This window comes from Python bivittatus, unplaced genomic scaffold (genome assembly GCF_059951505.1).
Source record: "Python bivittatus isolate LINGU-HERP-01145 unplaced genomic scaffold, Pbiv_v1 ctg000580_np1212, whole genome shotgun sequence".
Lineage (NCBI taxonomy): Eukaryota > Metazoa > Chordata > Lepidosauria > Squamata > Pythonidae > Python > Python bivittatus.
In genome coordinates this window covers 31,331,851-31,348,610 of record NW_028277087.1, presented here as the reverse complement: position 1 = coordinate 31,348,610, position 16,760 = coordinate 31,331,851, and the positions used below count along the sequence as shown (strand labels likewise).

The following is a 16,760-nucleotide window of genomic DNA, read 5'->3' as shown; positions in this document are numbered from 1 at the left end:
AATAATTTTTGGTGGATTATGCTTTGTTTATTAGCCCCATTCAATATTTAGTGTTAATGTTATAATCTTATGGCTTACAAGTTAATAAACAATGCTTGGGTTTTTTTTCTGTATGATTGTTTATTAGTGGTAGATTTAAAACTCAGCTGTTGTTTTTCTTTATAAGTGCATCAGCAAAAATGTGGGTCCAGGAAAAATACAGAAGATTCCAAAAGAAAATGCTTTCCTAAACAAAGAATTAACGGTACTTCTATCTTTTTGAATATTTTCTGCTAGAAAGGATAATATCTAACAATAGATCATGTTGAAGAAGAGATTCATATTGCTCCTACATTGACTTCATTTAAATAAGCCCTTAAAATCTTGGGCTAGGTTGGGTGGTGGGCCACTTGTTGGAATGTTGTTATGTCAGATCAGATGTTTGTCGTTCTATTCTGGATATTCATCATATTTTTTCTCATTGTATATCTATTTCAATCTGTTTTTAATATTTTATGCTGTCCAGAATCATCACTGAGTTGAGTAACCTTGTGTAAATTTGATAAATAAATGAAGTTAACTGGTTGCAGTTTCCTTCCCATGTCATATAGCAGGTTTGGGCAGAGATTGATCAAGACAGGATTAAAACTGGTATTTACAATGACAGGAAAATAAAAAGTGTACTGCCCTTTAAAAATAAGATTTCCTGTCCCTAAGGGTATCCAATGTGGTCAACAGCTCAGACTTCTAACCAGCAGAAAAGGAGAGGGGGGAAAAAGGGATCTATTTGAGAGAATGTGAGGAATCAGTTAAATGTATAAGCAACACTTTCCATCTTTTATAATAATTTTCCATTTATTCATTTCTTACGAACCCCAAAAGCTAAACCTAATTATCAGTCATGTGCCTTGGTAACTTTCATGTTGGTATAATGTAATGGACTTTGTCACAGCAGGTGACAGTTTCCAGCTGACTCTGGTTGGTCTCTAGATTAGTTTTAAATTATTCAGTGAGGGGAAAAACATCAGGAGTTTCCAGGGCTATAGGATAGGTTGGGAAGTTGAAAAACTATTTTGTACAAAAGCAATGGTAAACCACTTCTGTATTGTTGCCAAAAAAACAAAATGAATGTATGCATGTAGACATGCTTTGTAAGCGTAAACTAGTACATCAGTAACATTGCTTGTCTAATACAGGTAGTCCTCGCTTAATGATCACAATAGGGACTGGAAAATTGATCGTTAAGCAGGGTGGTCATTAAGTAAGTCGCCACATGACCGGACCCAACTTAACAACCATTTTTATGATGGTCATTAAGCAAATCACCACATCATTAAGTGAATATGTGGTTGTTAAGCAAATCCTGGTTCCCCAATGGACTTTTTTTCCCAGAATTCACTTAACAACCATGTGATTTGCTTAATGACCGTGTGATTTGCTTAATGACTGCAGTGATTCGCTTAATGACCATCATAAAAAGGTCGCAAATCGCAATCATGTGACCACATGTGTGTATGTGTGATGGTTTGCAACAGTCATAAGTGTGAGTACAGGTTGTAAAGCACTTTTTCCAAGGCTGTTGTAATGTCAAACCATTGTTAAACAAACAATTGTTAAGTGAGTACTACCTGTAGAAGCTGCAGAGAAAATACTCCACTGTGAAACATTCCTTTAAAGCTTCTTTTTAAAAATCCATATCCTGTAGCTCAAATTCTGAATCCCAAATATCAGAAGCAATTATTGTTTTTTGTATTATTCACTATGTCATCCTGCCCTGAGTTTAAGATCTGCCTCTGTTGTCTTGCTTAAGTTCCATTCCACTGTGAAGAAAGAGATAGCACATAGTAGGATTTTCTCAGTTGTATCTTGGAGAAAGCTCATGATTTTTTCTCTGATTTCCAGATTAAGATGTTTATAATATATTAGGCATTTAGGAAAGTGTTGTTTTACCCTTTTTTGTTATACATTTGCATTTTAAAATTTAATTTTGTAATACTTGTTATTAAATATGCTGCCATATGCTGTGCAGAAAGGTAGTTTATAAATACAGTTAATAACAGTTTCTTGCACTTCCTTCAGCAAACACATTTGGATGAATTATTTGTGAATCTGCGAATGGAAGCTGTATTCTTGAAGGAGAATTTCAACATAAAATGGGTTGCTCAAGGAGGGATAGTAGAGAATATTGAACAAGTTGTCAATGAGTATAAACAAACTCGAGGATTACTGGTAAAAATAATGGAAATGTATACTAGCAATGCATGAGTGAACTGTGAACTGTTATTTCCTGTACAATTTGGAGAAAACATATTTATATATCAATTGTAGGCTGCAATTTGAACTGTATTAACATGGGAGTAAGCTTCTCTGAATGGAATCAGACTTACTTCTGAGTAAACCTGCTTAGGATTGCATTGCTCAACCAATTACCTATAAAAATATCTCAAATCCCACATTCCAATATATTGGAGAAGATATAGTGCTCCTATATCAGTGGAACAATTCTAGATTTGCTTAACTCTGGGATGCAGGAAGAAGTGACAGTTCAAAACCCAAAAAAACAATATAAAAGCGGTAACCACCTCAAAATACCACTGGAAACATAGCCAAAATCAATCAGTCAGAGACTTGCCAACACTCAAAGCCATCTACAAAAGGAACAAACCTAATGAGTTTTCTAATTACTGATCCTGTAGATAAACAAAAAACAAAAAAACAAAAAAAAGGAACTAGAACATTCTAGTAGACAGGAAATAGAGCATCTGTCTTTGTCCAGACCAAGTATATGAGCCTAAAGGCTTACATTCAAATTCAAATTCACATTAGGAAAGACAGAGAGAAGTTCCTCACTACCCAAACATATCTGATTCAATCAAGAATATTGCATGAATCAATTGTGTAGGCCCTCTATGGATTAACCAGCCCATTGAAAGCCATCACTGTTCCTGGTAATTTGTATGACCAACCCTTAATCCCCCCCCCCCCCCATTTAGCTCAGTGGTCCAGCTCTTATAAATAGCTTCCCAGCAAGATTCATCAGCCCTTCCTCTCTCCTCCCAGCTGTAAATTGAGTGTGGCATATATCCACATATGGGAGACAATTTCAACAGATGTACCTTATATAATAGTTGGCTTTTAAAGATCTTTCTTTTAATCCTTGGTTTTGATTTAAATTGTGTGGAATGTACTTAAGTACTTCCTATCTGCATTAGAGTTCCCTTTTTATGTAAAGTGCCCTTTCTCCCTGTCTTCTGTTGACTAAAATTCTCTGGGTTATACATTTGTCTAGTCTTAGATCATAGAAATATAATCGTATGATGTGGATTCTGATCTTAGCATATGGTTGTTCAACTATGTCAGAGTCAGGCAACTTTTATTTATCAACAGAAATTGAGTGGGACCCCATCACATGTGGGTGGGGCTGGTTGGGGTTGATTTTTTTTTTCTTTTAACCATGATAAGCCTGTTCTAAGGCTAACACTGCAGCTTTCCTGTGTTTCCCACCTCCATTGGTAAAAAACCATGTTACTGGTTTTCAGCAGTCAATCAGCAGTCCTCTGAGGGCTACAAAAATAGAACTTGGGGTACATGTGGCCCTACAGCAGAAGTTGTCCATCCCTCAATTATACTGTATCCTATGCTGTCTTATAGCCATGGATGGACCAGTCAGCATGGATAGAGCTATTTCCCCACTTGGGTGGGTATGAATTTGTGCTATTTGGGGGGCATGCCATGGCCTGATGGGACTATACAATGTACCATAAGTGGTGGTCTCCTTTGCAGTTCCCTTCATCCTATTCACGATTGCCATATTTTAATCATTCTGCCACTATGTCTTAATTGGCAGAACTACAGTGGCAGTGTTCTGCCAGCCAGACTATCATGATGCAACAAGCCTAGTAATACACCAACATAGAATTCTTCTAAACTCTGTAATCCTTCAGCCAATAGAACTTGAGTAAAAGATTGTATACTTATTCATTTTAATTTTGGTCATGGTGCATGAAGAATAATTAATAAATAGGCATGCTTAAATCCTCTCTCTTTTAGCCACTTAAAATGTGTATACTTGGTCCTCCTGGAGTAGGGAAAACTTCCATTGCAGAAGAGCTATGCAAATATTACAAAGTGCACCACATTAAAATAAAGGACGTGATCACTAAAGCCATAGAAAATCTGGTAAGCATATCACTGATGTTGTGGGCTGTTTCATTATTCTACATGTTATTATAAAAGTGTGATAGAATAAAAATCAGCATTAATAGACTTAAGAATAAAAATTAAAATAATAGATCTTAAATGTTCCTTTAAATTTAACATAGAGATCCAGTTTAAAGTTTAAAGATCTGTTTTAAAGTTTATTGGCACAATCATCCAAAGTTGGATTTGTACAAAGTCTAAATCACTTGTGTGAGCCTGGACTGGATAAGGGCAATGCAGACATGACAATTGGTTCCCAATTCGGGTTGCAAAACCAATCAGGGAATAGGAATTCAAACTGTATTTGATAGTATCATACTTCTAATGAATATTTAGGCTGGCAGCTTGGGTATGCATTTAGACTCAGCCGTGAATTTGGATGGACAGGTTTTGGTAATAGTCAAGAATGTATTTGTACAACTAAAGTTAGTTAACTCTTTGCAATTAAGGAATTAAAGTCTAGCATTTTCAGCAAACCTTGGGGGGAAGGGAGGGGTCTGATATGTTTGATTTTGATCCCTCTTGCAAGGGGAGTGTTTATATAGAGTAGTTGTTTGGTGGTCCCTGAGATAACTTGATTATGTATTTTTTAAAAAACCTTATTACTTTATTTGGTATGTAGACTGTTCAGAGTCAGTTGTGACAGGAACTGCCTAACTGCTTCTTCCATAGGGATGCATGGGGGAATTTTTTTCTAGTATTCTTTTCTCTGCAGCCTTCAGATGCATCCAGACCATTTTCAAACTTGATATTCATTTTGCCCGTTCTCCCCATCAAATACTAAATTTGGCACCATACTTTTCTTTTTTCAGAGAGTTAACATATTGATGGACAAAGTCCTGAACCTCTTTGCATATTTTTTCCCAAATTTCTGTTAGGTTGGAAAGAATAAAAGCTCTCCCAACCAGAAAATCTAAGATGTCAATATGTTATTTAACCATGCTTATCAACAACAGCTGATTATTTCAGATTCCAATTCTTGCAAATCTGAATTGGTACCTACTCTAGGTTTGCAGTGCACCTAGGTGATATTTTTAAATTTTATCAGATATTTTTATTAATCCATATTCAGACATAAAATAATGTAAAATAAAATAAAAATGAACACTTTAACATACACACAAAAAAAGAAGAAAACATTACCAAGAAAATACATTAAAAAGCAAACAAACAACAGTAATTACAACTGTATCCCGAGTTCACCTGATCTAGTAACTCTCTAAAAAAAATACCTAAGCTTTCAGTGTTGAGCAAGCCTATCCAAGAATTTTTTTCCAAAGGGAAAGATAACGTGACATTTTCTGATTAAGTAAATATATAATTTTCTCAAAAATTGCTAAATCACACATCTCTGAAATCCAATCCTTTATATCTGGAATTATAATATTTTCCATCTCCTAAAGATTATTCTTCTTGCTATTATTAAAGCACAAAAAACGATTGTTGTTCAGAAACATGTTAAATTCCAAGTAGTCAGCATATGATTCAGTTGCTATATATTCCAGAATACATATCTTTAACCAGAGTTTTCTCAATAATTCTATCCATGTATTGCACCAAGGCAATCTTAAGAACTTGTTTAAAGGGCTGCACATAATAACCAAATGAGGGGGGGAGAGAGGACAGGGAGGGGATAAAATAGCAGTTTATATTCTCTTGACAAACTGACTACCTGCCTAAGAGTATTGTGCAAACCATGGTAATAAGTCTCACTGAATGCAGGGTTATTTCTGAGAAAGTATATTTGAGATTAGGTGAAACTTTACTTTAAAAAACTAAGTGAAATTTAAGTGAAGAAAAAGGCCTAAGGGGAGGAGTAATTGTAGAGTGCCAGCAGAATACCAGTTTTAAAATGCACTCCTCAGAACAATAGAATTTGCTTCCAGTTATGGGTAAAAAATTGAAATCTTAAGTATCTGGAAAAATGTAATATACTGAATGAAAAGAAAAATATTGACTTGCTAAGCTGGTAGGTTATTTTTAAGATCTAATTACATCAAGAATGCCAAATCTAAAATTTGTCCAGGCTGCAGATCTTAGGAGTAATAAATAATAAAGGATAACTGATTATGGTTATCAAGTATTCTTAATGACATATAGTAGTAAATTATTGGACAATTTCTGTTTCCACATAGATACATCCAAAGACAACATGCCACAATGCATGATGATGATGGAGAAGAGACAAATTAGAATATTTTCAGAAGGATATATCATTTTAAAACCTAAATTCATTAAATACAACACTTTTTACAATGTCTGCTCTCTTGATCCTTTGCTCAAATACATCATAGAATGTAGAAACAACAGGGTGAAGTTGCTTTAATTTTTCCACAGTTGAACCAAAATTTAGTCCAAATTTTCCTGGTATTTTATTTTAATCTCTAGGAGAAAATGGTTGCTCCTCGAGAGGTAGAAGAGTCTCTGGAGGAAGAGGAGGCAGAAGAGGAAGAAGAGGAGGAAGAAGAAGGAGATAATATAGAAGAAGCACAGGAATTGATAGATGCAGTTAAAGAAAACATGGAGCAAAATGCAGGTAACTTTCATCACCAATGAAAAATTAGCAAGACTTGAAGAGTGAATGTAGTGCTTTCCTGATACTGTGTCTTCCATACAATTCTCTTGACTGGATTCACAAAAATATGAAACTATAACCCGGTTTCATTGATTTTGTGTGAACCTATACTTTATGGTTTGCAAATAATGATTTATGCTTTGAATATTTTGCAATCTCATCCATTTGTGGTTGATTCAATTTACCATGCCATTACATGATACATGAATCCAGTCATCGTCTCCTAGCCTCACCAATGTCATTTAGATTATTGTGAACTCTTCAGAGGAAGATCAGGACATAAACATGATATAAAATATGAATAAGAAATATTGACTAGGAAAGAAATGATTGAAATAACTGGAACTAATATTGTTGCAATGGGCAGACCACGAGATCTTGATGATAAAAATTTAGACAACAGAAAGTATGGAACCAGTGGTGTGCTGGAGCCAGTTCATATCAGCTCATAAGAACTGATTACTGGATTTTCAAGAATTTTGCAAGCTGGTTGAGTGCAGAGCTGAGCTGCAACATCTAGCATGCAGATCAGCTGTTTGGCGTCTTGCAGCATGGTGGCAACAAACGAACTGGCAGAGGTGGTTGCTATACATTTATTAGCATACCACTATATGGAACATTTTATTTCTTTGGTCATCCAGATCATGCAAACAAAGATTTGATAGATCTAACGATAAGTGATGACTGAATATCCCTTCAGCTGCTCTAAACAATAATAATATAACATTAATATAAACATAAAACAAACATTAAATTAACTTTGCAGGTTACCTTTGCTGGACAAAACCTGTTGAGTAACTATTAAATAATTATTTTGAACTGTGGAGGAAAGTAGGACTATGCATGCTTCAGAAATGCATGGGCCTGAAAAACCATTGTAACTGCTTTAAGAGTCAATTCCTTAAAACACAGAATCTTTTTTTCAGATTCATATTGAAACCTGAAAATGGTCAGGTTTCTTTAATGAATAGCAGAAAGGTGCTGTTCTTGCAAAAAGTCTGAGGCACTTCTTCCAAATCATTCCTGAAACATGTTCTGCCTAAGGAAGAATATTATTGGTAATAAAATGAGATATTAAGCATTATGTGGAAAGTTGGTTTAATTTCTTCTTCCAGCTAATTGCAGAAATACATGTCATGGAGTGTTAAAGGCCACTACTATGGAAACAATCATGGAAGGATTTAAGACTTAATCAGATTTTAAAAACATAACTTTCTGCTGTCTGCTTCCATTCCTTTATTTTTTCAGATATAAGTGAATGGGCTGACATTCACTCTTACAGAAAAATGTCATATATATAATTAACATTATTTTTCTGATAAAAAACTGATAGCCTACATTCACATAACATGCTGAATCACAGGCATCTGTTAGAAGCCATGACGATATATGTAGAATGTTGTATATACCCTCTCTTGCCCCCCCCCCCATTTATTTATTTAAAAGGCTTGTAAGGCCACCCATCTTAAGAAGCACAACTCTGGGTGGTTCACAATGGCAATAAAAATCAAAACCAATAAAAGCAAAAGCGAAAACTTGGCACCCGAGCTTTCTCCTCCAGTGTAGCCAGCTTGTATCCCACAAATGCCCATGGGCTGAGCTATAAACTTATCCAATTGACTAGACTGTGCAACAAACTGAGTCACAAACTAACAAACCATGTTTTAGTGTAGCATGTTGTGCAATGCCAGTCTTGGCAGTTAGCTTATGGATCAGTTTAATTGGGTTAATTCAGCAAGCCATGGGTAAGTATGTGATTCTAATGCAGTACAGGTTTGTTCAGTATGTGTCCTGACCACAGTAATTTCAGTTTTGACCCACTCAACTATGCCTCAACTAATACATCTTAACTATGCTTCAGTGTGATAGAATTCATGGAATTGGTTTTTAGACCCAAAGATACTGTTTCATTTGCAGACTTACTTGTCTATATGTCTCACCCTGGAAACTAAGAAGAAATAAATAGTTTGATAATGCATATCTCCCATTAAAATTAGGTCGTCTCGATGATAACTATGTGATCCGGTTTATGAAGGAAATGCTAGTGTCTATGCCTTGTAAAAACCAAGGATATATTTTGGATGGCTTTCCAAAAACCTATGACCTGGCAAAAGATCTTTTTAACGGTAAGTATTTGTATTCTGCTCTGCTAGATGTTAATGTACAGTACAGTGCATTGCATTACAGCTACTTTCCTGAGGCCAGTTTCACCATAACAGATTTCTCATGCTTCATAGATTATGCTGAAGTAAAGTATTTAGCTTATAGCACCTATGTTCCACTGACAACCAGCATTACTGTTGGGTAGCTAACATGCCCAGAATGTGGTAAGTGGTAAGAAAGACTACTGCTGAGAAAATCTGGAAGACCGGCATGGGCAGTCTGTTCTGCACAAAGGGCAACACTGGACAGCTTTACACCATTTTCCAGTTGAAAATATCAGCATGCGCTTACTACAACTTATGCTTACTCTCTATGCATAAGTATATTTGTAAACGTCTGTATATGTACGCTTCTCCATACTGAATAAACAGTAGTTTCATGAGGCTGATGAAATAGGGAGAAATTTGTGTTTCTGATCTCAGCTCATATCCCTCCCACTGCAGCTGCAGGAGATGTAATCATGGATATCTGTCAACTTGCCTAATATAGATCTTGGAAACAGCTTGCTCTGAGCAAAGAATTTCAGGGTGCTGAGATCAATACAGGAAAGCTCTGTTCCACCTCCATGCAGATTTAAACATTATAAAACTGATCTCTTCATCTTACTTGATGGGGAAAGATGTTACCTGAAATTCAAAGAGATTAACTTTTCAGTTAGAGCTGGGCAACCATTTGTAGTCCCCCCCCCCCCCCCACTTCAGCAGCACTTCAGGATTACATAGCCACTTTTGGTGGCAAAATGTTGAATTTCATTAGTACTTAGCATCCATTTGGGGGATTTTATTTTTTTTAGGGAGAAGAATGGGAATAGTTTGTGTTTAGGAATCTTTTCCCTGCCATCCATATTTTTAAGGCCTGTAAAAAAATGGGCTAACAGCATTTTAATCAATGTATAGACATATCAAGAACCATACAAGTGTCCTATAGGAGCATTTTACTATGTAATATTTAGGAACTATGGCATTCTAAAAGGAAAATGGAGTACCTCCCAGGAATATAGAAATTGGTCTTGTCTAGCTTAGGAAATAGTGGGTTTCCATTCTACTCCTTTACATGTCTGGCTTAGGAAATAGTGAATTTCCATCCTATTCCTTTATGTAATGGTCAGTTACATAAGGATTCAGGAGATGGTTTTACAGTTACTTGCCAACTCTTTAGTTATATGTGAAAAGTACTGCCTCCTTGCCAGTTCACAAAAGGAAAACGGGAATGGAAAGGAAAGGAAAGGAAAGGAAAGGAAAGGAAAGGAAAGGAAAGGAAAGGAAAGGAAAGGAAAGGAAAGGAAAGGAAAGGAAAGGACCCCTAAAAATAGATAAAATCTCAACTGTAATATATAGGGAATAAATTTGTTCTGAATTGGGAATAATTCAGTTGTTGAAATTCTTGTAATATTATTCCTTTTATCTCAGTAAATCTTGTTAAATCTTGCCTGGAATACTTTCAGTATGCCCAGATCTTTCAGTGATCCTAGCTACAGTGAATTCTAAAGTACAGGTAGTCCTCACTTAATGATTGCCCTGTTTAGCAACCATTTGAATTTACGACAGCACTGAAAAAATAAATTTATCACCGGTTCTTGCATTTACGACGGTCGCGGCATCCCCACAGTCAGGCAATCAAGATTTGAGTGCTTCGCAACTGGTGGGCGTTTATGCTTGTTGTAGCATCCTGTGGTCACATGATCACCATTAGTGCACTTCACAGCTGGCTTTTAACAAGCAGAATCAATGGAGAAGCCGGCAGTAAAATCACAAGTCGCAGTCACGGGATGGCTCACTTAAGAACCGCGGGTGATTCACTTAATAACTGCAGCAGAAGTGAGGTTGTAAGTCCGTTGTGGTCACATGAAGTCTCGCTTAATGACTGCGCCACTTAGCGATGGAGTTGCTGGTCCCAGTTGTGGTTATTGAGGACTACCTATATCTGTATCATTGGGGCACATCTTTGTAAAAATAGTTAAACTGTATAGTATTTCACACAAACAACATTACACTCTTGTTTTGATCTGCAGACTGGGACATAAGGAAATCTTTTGGCTGAGCCGATTGAAGTCCTTGGTATAGAAATGATATATTCAAAGAGACATTTTCAGGGATCATTTGGGATTGTTGGAGTTGTACTAGCCTCCCTGCTGCATAGCAACCTCCCTGCCTGAGCTCCTTGACTCCATCTCAGGGTTGGCAGTGGGGTTCGCCAGACTTATGGTTCTGGGGACTTCAATCTGCCTTCTCTGGGTGGAGTCTGAGGTGGCTCGGGAGTTTTATGGCCACCATGACGGCCATGGGGCTATCCAGGTCATCCAGAGCCTGACTTGGGACAGTGGTCACACTCCAGATTTGATTTTCCTGTCAGAGCAGTGGCTATGTGCCTGAAATTGGGGGAGCTGTTGGTGTCTTCCTTGTCATGGTCAGATCATGCCCTGATTTCCATGGGATTCTCTAGCGCCACTATCCACTGCAGGGAAGCTGGATCCATTAGATTGTTTCGCTCCCAGCTACTGATGGACCTGGATGGGTTTCAGAGGCAACTGGGGATTCTTCCTGTTGGTCTGCTTAAGAGTCCATCAGAAGCCTTGGTTGCTGCTTGGAATAAAGGGGCAGCTAAGGCATTGGATCGGATCATGCCCATGCGACCTCTCCCCTCCCATGGATCCTGTCACTCTCCATGGTTTATGGAAGAGCTGAAGGAGATGAAACGAGAGAGAAAAAATCAAAGCATTGCTGGCACTCAACCAAGGATGAGCTCAACGGGACACGGATTAGAGCTGCTATTAAGGCCTACCTTCTGGCAGTAAGGGTGGTGAACCGACAATATTTCTCCACCCTTATTGCATCTGCAGATTGCTGTCCTGCAGCCCTGTTTCAGGTGACACAAGCCCTTTTGGGAAAAGCGGCCCCAGAGGACCTTTTGCAGGGGTGTGTGGAGGAATTTTCTCAGCACCTGTCAGATAAAATCACCTGGATTCTTGGACGCCGATCTTGTTGCAGGTCCAGAGGAGATGCCTGAGGTGGAGTCTGACTTGATTATCTGGGAATGGTCTGAACCTGTTGGACCTGAGAAAGTAGATAGGGTCCTTCGAACTGTGAGCTCAGCCACCTGCTCTCTAGATCCATGTCTCTCCTGGCTTGTGAAAGTGGTCAGGAGGGTGTTGTGTGAGTAGGGTCTCGTGGTGGTTAATCCTTCTTTGAGGGAGGGGAACAGGTAAGAGGTAATCTGGATCCCATTGCTGGATCCCACCATACTGGACAATTTTCATCTAGAATCTAACTTCCTTTTTTGGGAAAGGTGATTGAGAAGGTGGTTGCTTCAGACAATAGCTTCAGAGGACCCTGGATGAAACGGATTATCTGGATCCTTTTCAGTCAGGATTCAGACTCAGGTATGGGACAGAAACAGCATTGGTCACACTTTTGGATGATCTCTCATGTGGGTGGGATGGAGGTTGTGCATCCATCCTTGCCCTACTTGACCTCTTGGTGGCTTTCAATACCATCGACCATGGTACCCATCTGGATCGGCTCAGGGGACTGGGGGTGGGGAGCACGGTGCTGTGCTCGTTTGCCTCCTTTCTCTGGGGTTGATTCCAGGGGCTGGATGGGATGGCACTGTCCCAGACAGACCCAGTGCATAATCTGTGGTTCCTCCTAGACTCACAACTCTTGCTCGAAGAGCAGATAGCAGTTGTGGCTAGGAGGGCCTTCGTGTTGTACGCCAGTCGTGCCCCTTCCTGGATCAGGAGGCTCTGCTCACAGTCAGTCATGCCCTAGTCACCTCCAGATTGAACTACTGTAATGCACTCTACATGGTGCTGCCCTTGAAGAGTATCTGGAAGCTTCAACTGGTTCAGAATGTGGCAGCGTGGGCAGTTATATGTGCTCCTAGAAGAGCATATATTACACCTCTGCTTTACAAGCTGCATTGGGCTGCTAGTTTGCCTCTGGGTCCAATTGAAGGTGCTAGTTTTGACCTTAAAAGCCCTTCATGGCATGGGGCCAGGTTATCTGAGGGACCGCCTTTCCCTGATTACATCAGCCCATCCCATTAGGTCTGGCAGGGAAGGTATGTTACGGGTTCCATCGGTCAGGGACTTGTATTTGGTGAGTCCCAGAAGGTGGGCCTTCTCTCCTTGTGGAGAGCTCTTCCTCCTTGTGGAACCTTCTCCCTCCTGAAGATAGGTTTGCTCCTTCCCTGCTATTGTTTAGGGAGTTCCTCAAGACCTGGTTATATCATCAGGCCTGGGAGTCTTTGGGAACCGGAGACATTCTCAGGTGGCTCCACTATGATTGATATTCTGCTCTCTACATGGCATTTATATATTTTAAAATTTTTGATAAATTTTATTTTAATAATTACTTTTTATCTTTTTATAATGATTGTTTTTTTATCTATTTGCTGTTTTATTTAATTGTTGTACACTGCTCAGAGTCACTTTGTCTGAGATGGGCGGCTATATAAATGTTACTAATGAACAAATAAAATAAATAAATTATAATTACAAGTTTCATTTTTATACTGTGTAAAAGTATTTAAAAAGAATGTAGAATGCTTACATTCAGAAATACTCTGAGATGGATATCATATTAACTAGATTCCTATAAATGCTGAGTCAAAATATGGTTTGCTTGTTTTGGCTTAGCATGTTGTGTGACCCCATCATATGGTTTATGGCATACATGTTCCATAAATTCAGCCAAGCTTTTTCATAAACTGTGATTAAGGAAACTATGGCTTGGTATGTTGGCAAACTCAGCCATAGAAATGGAATATATATTTAGCCAAAATACAATATCCATTCAATTATCAAGGCAATTTCTCCCCTGTCTTTTCTTGCAGCCTAAGTATTTAATGTCAAATCTGCTGAAATGCTAGGTGAAAACATCCTGCATATTCTTCTAACTATATTTATGAAATTGGGAGAACCCATAGTCTTATATACTCCTTCATCCTATTCTTTCCATGCAACTTCTGCCTCCCCTTTCATTTTTGAAACTAATACAGGTAGTCCTTGCTTAACAACCATTCGTTTAGCAACCATTCAAAATTATAGCGGCACTGAAAAAGTGGACTTACAACCCATGCCCGAAGAGGTCATAAGTCCATCTGGATGCTTGGCAGCCTGTCCGCACTTACAACCTCAGGGGCACTGCAACTTCTCCCAGATGCCTATCTCCCCCCGATCTATGCCCCTTTGACTGCCCTGCATAGTGGCACGCAGTAGTGACAGCGCCGGAGCTAGGGCTGAAGTAGAGGCCTGAGGCCTTTAGCAGTCTTAGTCAGCTGCCACCACCCCCAGGACTTGACTTCAGCCCCAGTGCCACGGCTTCCACTGAGAAATGCTGCCTCAAGCCCCACACTGCTAGCCTTTGCTGTCTTGCGCTGTTCTCCAAACCGTGCTTCTTGTTCCTTCCCCAAGCTGGTGCCTCCTGTTCCTTCTGCAAGCTGCATGTCCCATACCTTCTGCAAGCTAGCATCCCATTCTCACTATCCTTCAGAAACCTGGTCTTCCCCAAGTCTTGCGAGAATGGGACGCACACCATTCCTTCTCTGCTAAGGTTTCCAAAGGATTGCGAGAATGGGATGGCAGCTTGCAGAAGGAACAAGAGGCACCAGCTTGGGGAAGGAACAAGAGACGCTGGCTTGGGGAAGGAATGGGATGCTGGCTTGCAGAAGGAATAAGAGGTCCCAGCTTAGGGAAGGAACAAGAGATGCTGGCGTGGGGAAGGAATGGGATGCTGGCTTGCAGAAGGAACAAGAGGTGCCAGCTTGGGGAAGGAACAAGAGGCGCAGTTTGGAGAACAGCACAAGGTGGCGAAGGCCAGCAGGAGAATGGTGTGAGGCAGCTGAAGGAGAATGGTGTGAGGCAGTGAAGGCCAGTGGTGTGGGGCTTGAGGTGGCATTTCTCAGTGGCATGAGCAGTGCTGGGGCTGAAGTTGAGGCCTGGGGTTGGTGGTAACTGGCTGAGACTGCTGCAGGCTTTGGGCCTCTACTTCAGCCCCAGCCCAGCAGTGCTGCTGATGAGTGCCACTGTGCAAGGTGGCCAGAAGGGGGGAGAGATAGGCAGATGGGGGAGTTGCAGTGCCCCTGCAGTCGTAAGTGCTGCTGGGCCGGGGCTGGGGTGGCTGAGACTTCCAAGGGCGGCTACGGTTTTGTGCAACATTGCAGTACCCCCACAACTCATGTGTGGCCTGGGCTGGGCCTCCCAGAACCTCCCCCACCCCCCTAAGGCACCCCTGCACTCTTTAGCTGGGCCTCCATCCACTTAATGATCCACAATTCTTGCTTAATGATGGCAGTCAGGAGTGCAGGGATTACAGTCTCTAAGTAAAGTGGTCACGTGATGATTCGCTTAACAACTGCATTGCTTAGAAACCTAATTCTGGTCCCAGTTGTGTTTGTTAAGCGAGGACTACCTGCAGTGGAACAGAGTTATAGCAATGTTAACTAGTCAGCTTAGCTCCTAATTTTATGTATCTATTTTAAGGTATCTACTCACTATAAATTAATTATAGGCATACTATCCAGGCTGCAAAAAAAACTAGACAAATACAGTTTGGGAGTAAAGACATAGAACAGGGGTCGGGAACCTATGGCTCGCAAGCCAGTTGTGGCTCTTTTGATGGCTGCATCTGGCTCGCTGCCAAATCTTTAATAAAAAAAATAACGGGGTAAGGCTTAGAACACGTCTTCTATCCGCTGAGCGCAGGCCACGCCCTCCTCCGCATCGCATCCACATCGGCATCCTTGGGACTCACCCTACCTTGCCCCGCAGCATCTGCGGCCGAACGGGCCTGGAGCCATATCGTCCTCCACAGGCAGCCACAAATCGAGGCCCCGGCTTTGGCCTAGCTCCCGTCGGCGGCCCACACGAATGCAATCCGGGTGCACCGCTTTGCATCCTGCTTCCGCTGCCCCTGCTCTGTTGGGTGAGTCCTCATCTTGGGCTGGCCCCCTGTTTGTGGCCCCAACGAGGTACGAGACATATTTCAGGCACGGTGCCACTTTCCACCAGTGGCCGAAAATCGAGCCCCTGGCTTGGGCCTAACCTCCTTGACAGCCTGTAAGGGTCCATCCCACCAGCTACACCCGCAATTGGCTACCCTGCCTTCATTACCTCTGCCCTGCCCCACGGACCACTACCTGGGGTGGTATCCTCCTCACCTCAGTCAGCTAGCTAATTGCAAAAACCCTTTTACTGAAGAAGATGCCTAAAAGAAAAAAAGATGAGGAGTATCGTACTTTTCAGCAGGAATGGACAGAGGAATTCGCCTTTGTAGAGAGAGCAGGTTCTGCAGTGTGTCTAATATGCAATGATAAAATTGCATCGATGAAACGGTCAAATATAAAGCGGCACTTAGACACACGCCATACTACATTTGCATCGAAATATCCTGCGGGGGACAGCAGGTAGAAAGCATGTCAAGAGCTACTGTGCAGAGTGCAAGCTAGTCCGCAGCAACTCCGTGTTTGGACCCAACAAGGTGACTGGAATTCAGCTAGCTTTGCTGGTGCTTTAGCAATTGTGAGAAACGGAAAGCCATTCACAGATGGGGAGTATGCCAAAACATTCATGCTTGAGGTTGCCAATGAACTTTTTGACGACTTTTCGGATAAAGACAAGATAATCAAACGAATAAAAGACATGCCTCTGTCAGCAAGAACTGTTCACGATCGTACCATCATGATGGCAAATCAAACTGAGGCAACACAAGTGAAGGACATAAATGCAGCACCATTCTTTTCTCTCACTTTGGATGAGTCAACAGATGTAAACCATTTATCCCAGTTCAGCGTGATTGCAAGGTATGCTGTCGGTGACACACTACGTGAGGAAAGTCTTGCTGTT

The 16,760-nt window shown here is 40.5% G+C and overlaps 1 protein-coding gene across 1 annotated transcript in view; it reads left to right on the top strand.

Annotated features, from left to right (window-relative positions):
• The window catches only part of AK7 (adenylate kinase 7), a 45,059-nt gene that overhangs the window by 13,604 nt on the left and 14,695 nt on the right, over nt 1–16,760 (top strand). Inside the window, exons 9-13 of the mRNA XM_088149870.1 lie at nt 167–244; nt 2,059–2,208; nt 4,030–4,158; nt 6,568–6,715; nt 8,752–8,880. Of these exons, the coding sequence (XP_088005996.1) occupies nt 167–244; nt 2,059–2,208; nt 4,030–4,158; nt 6,568–6,715; nt 8,752–8,880 (634 nt within the window). The remainder of the gene's footprint in view (nt 1–166; nt 245–2,058; nt 2,209–4,029; nt 4,159–6,567; nt 6,716–8,751; nt 8,881–16,760) is intronic.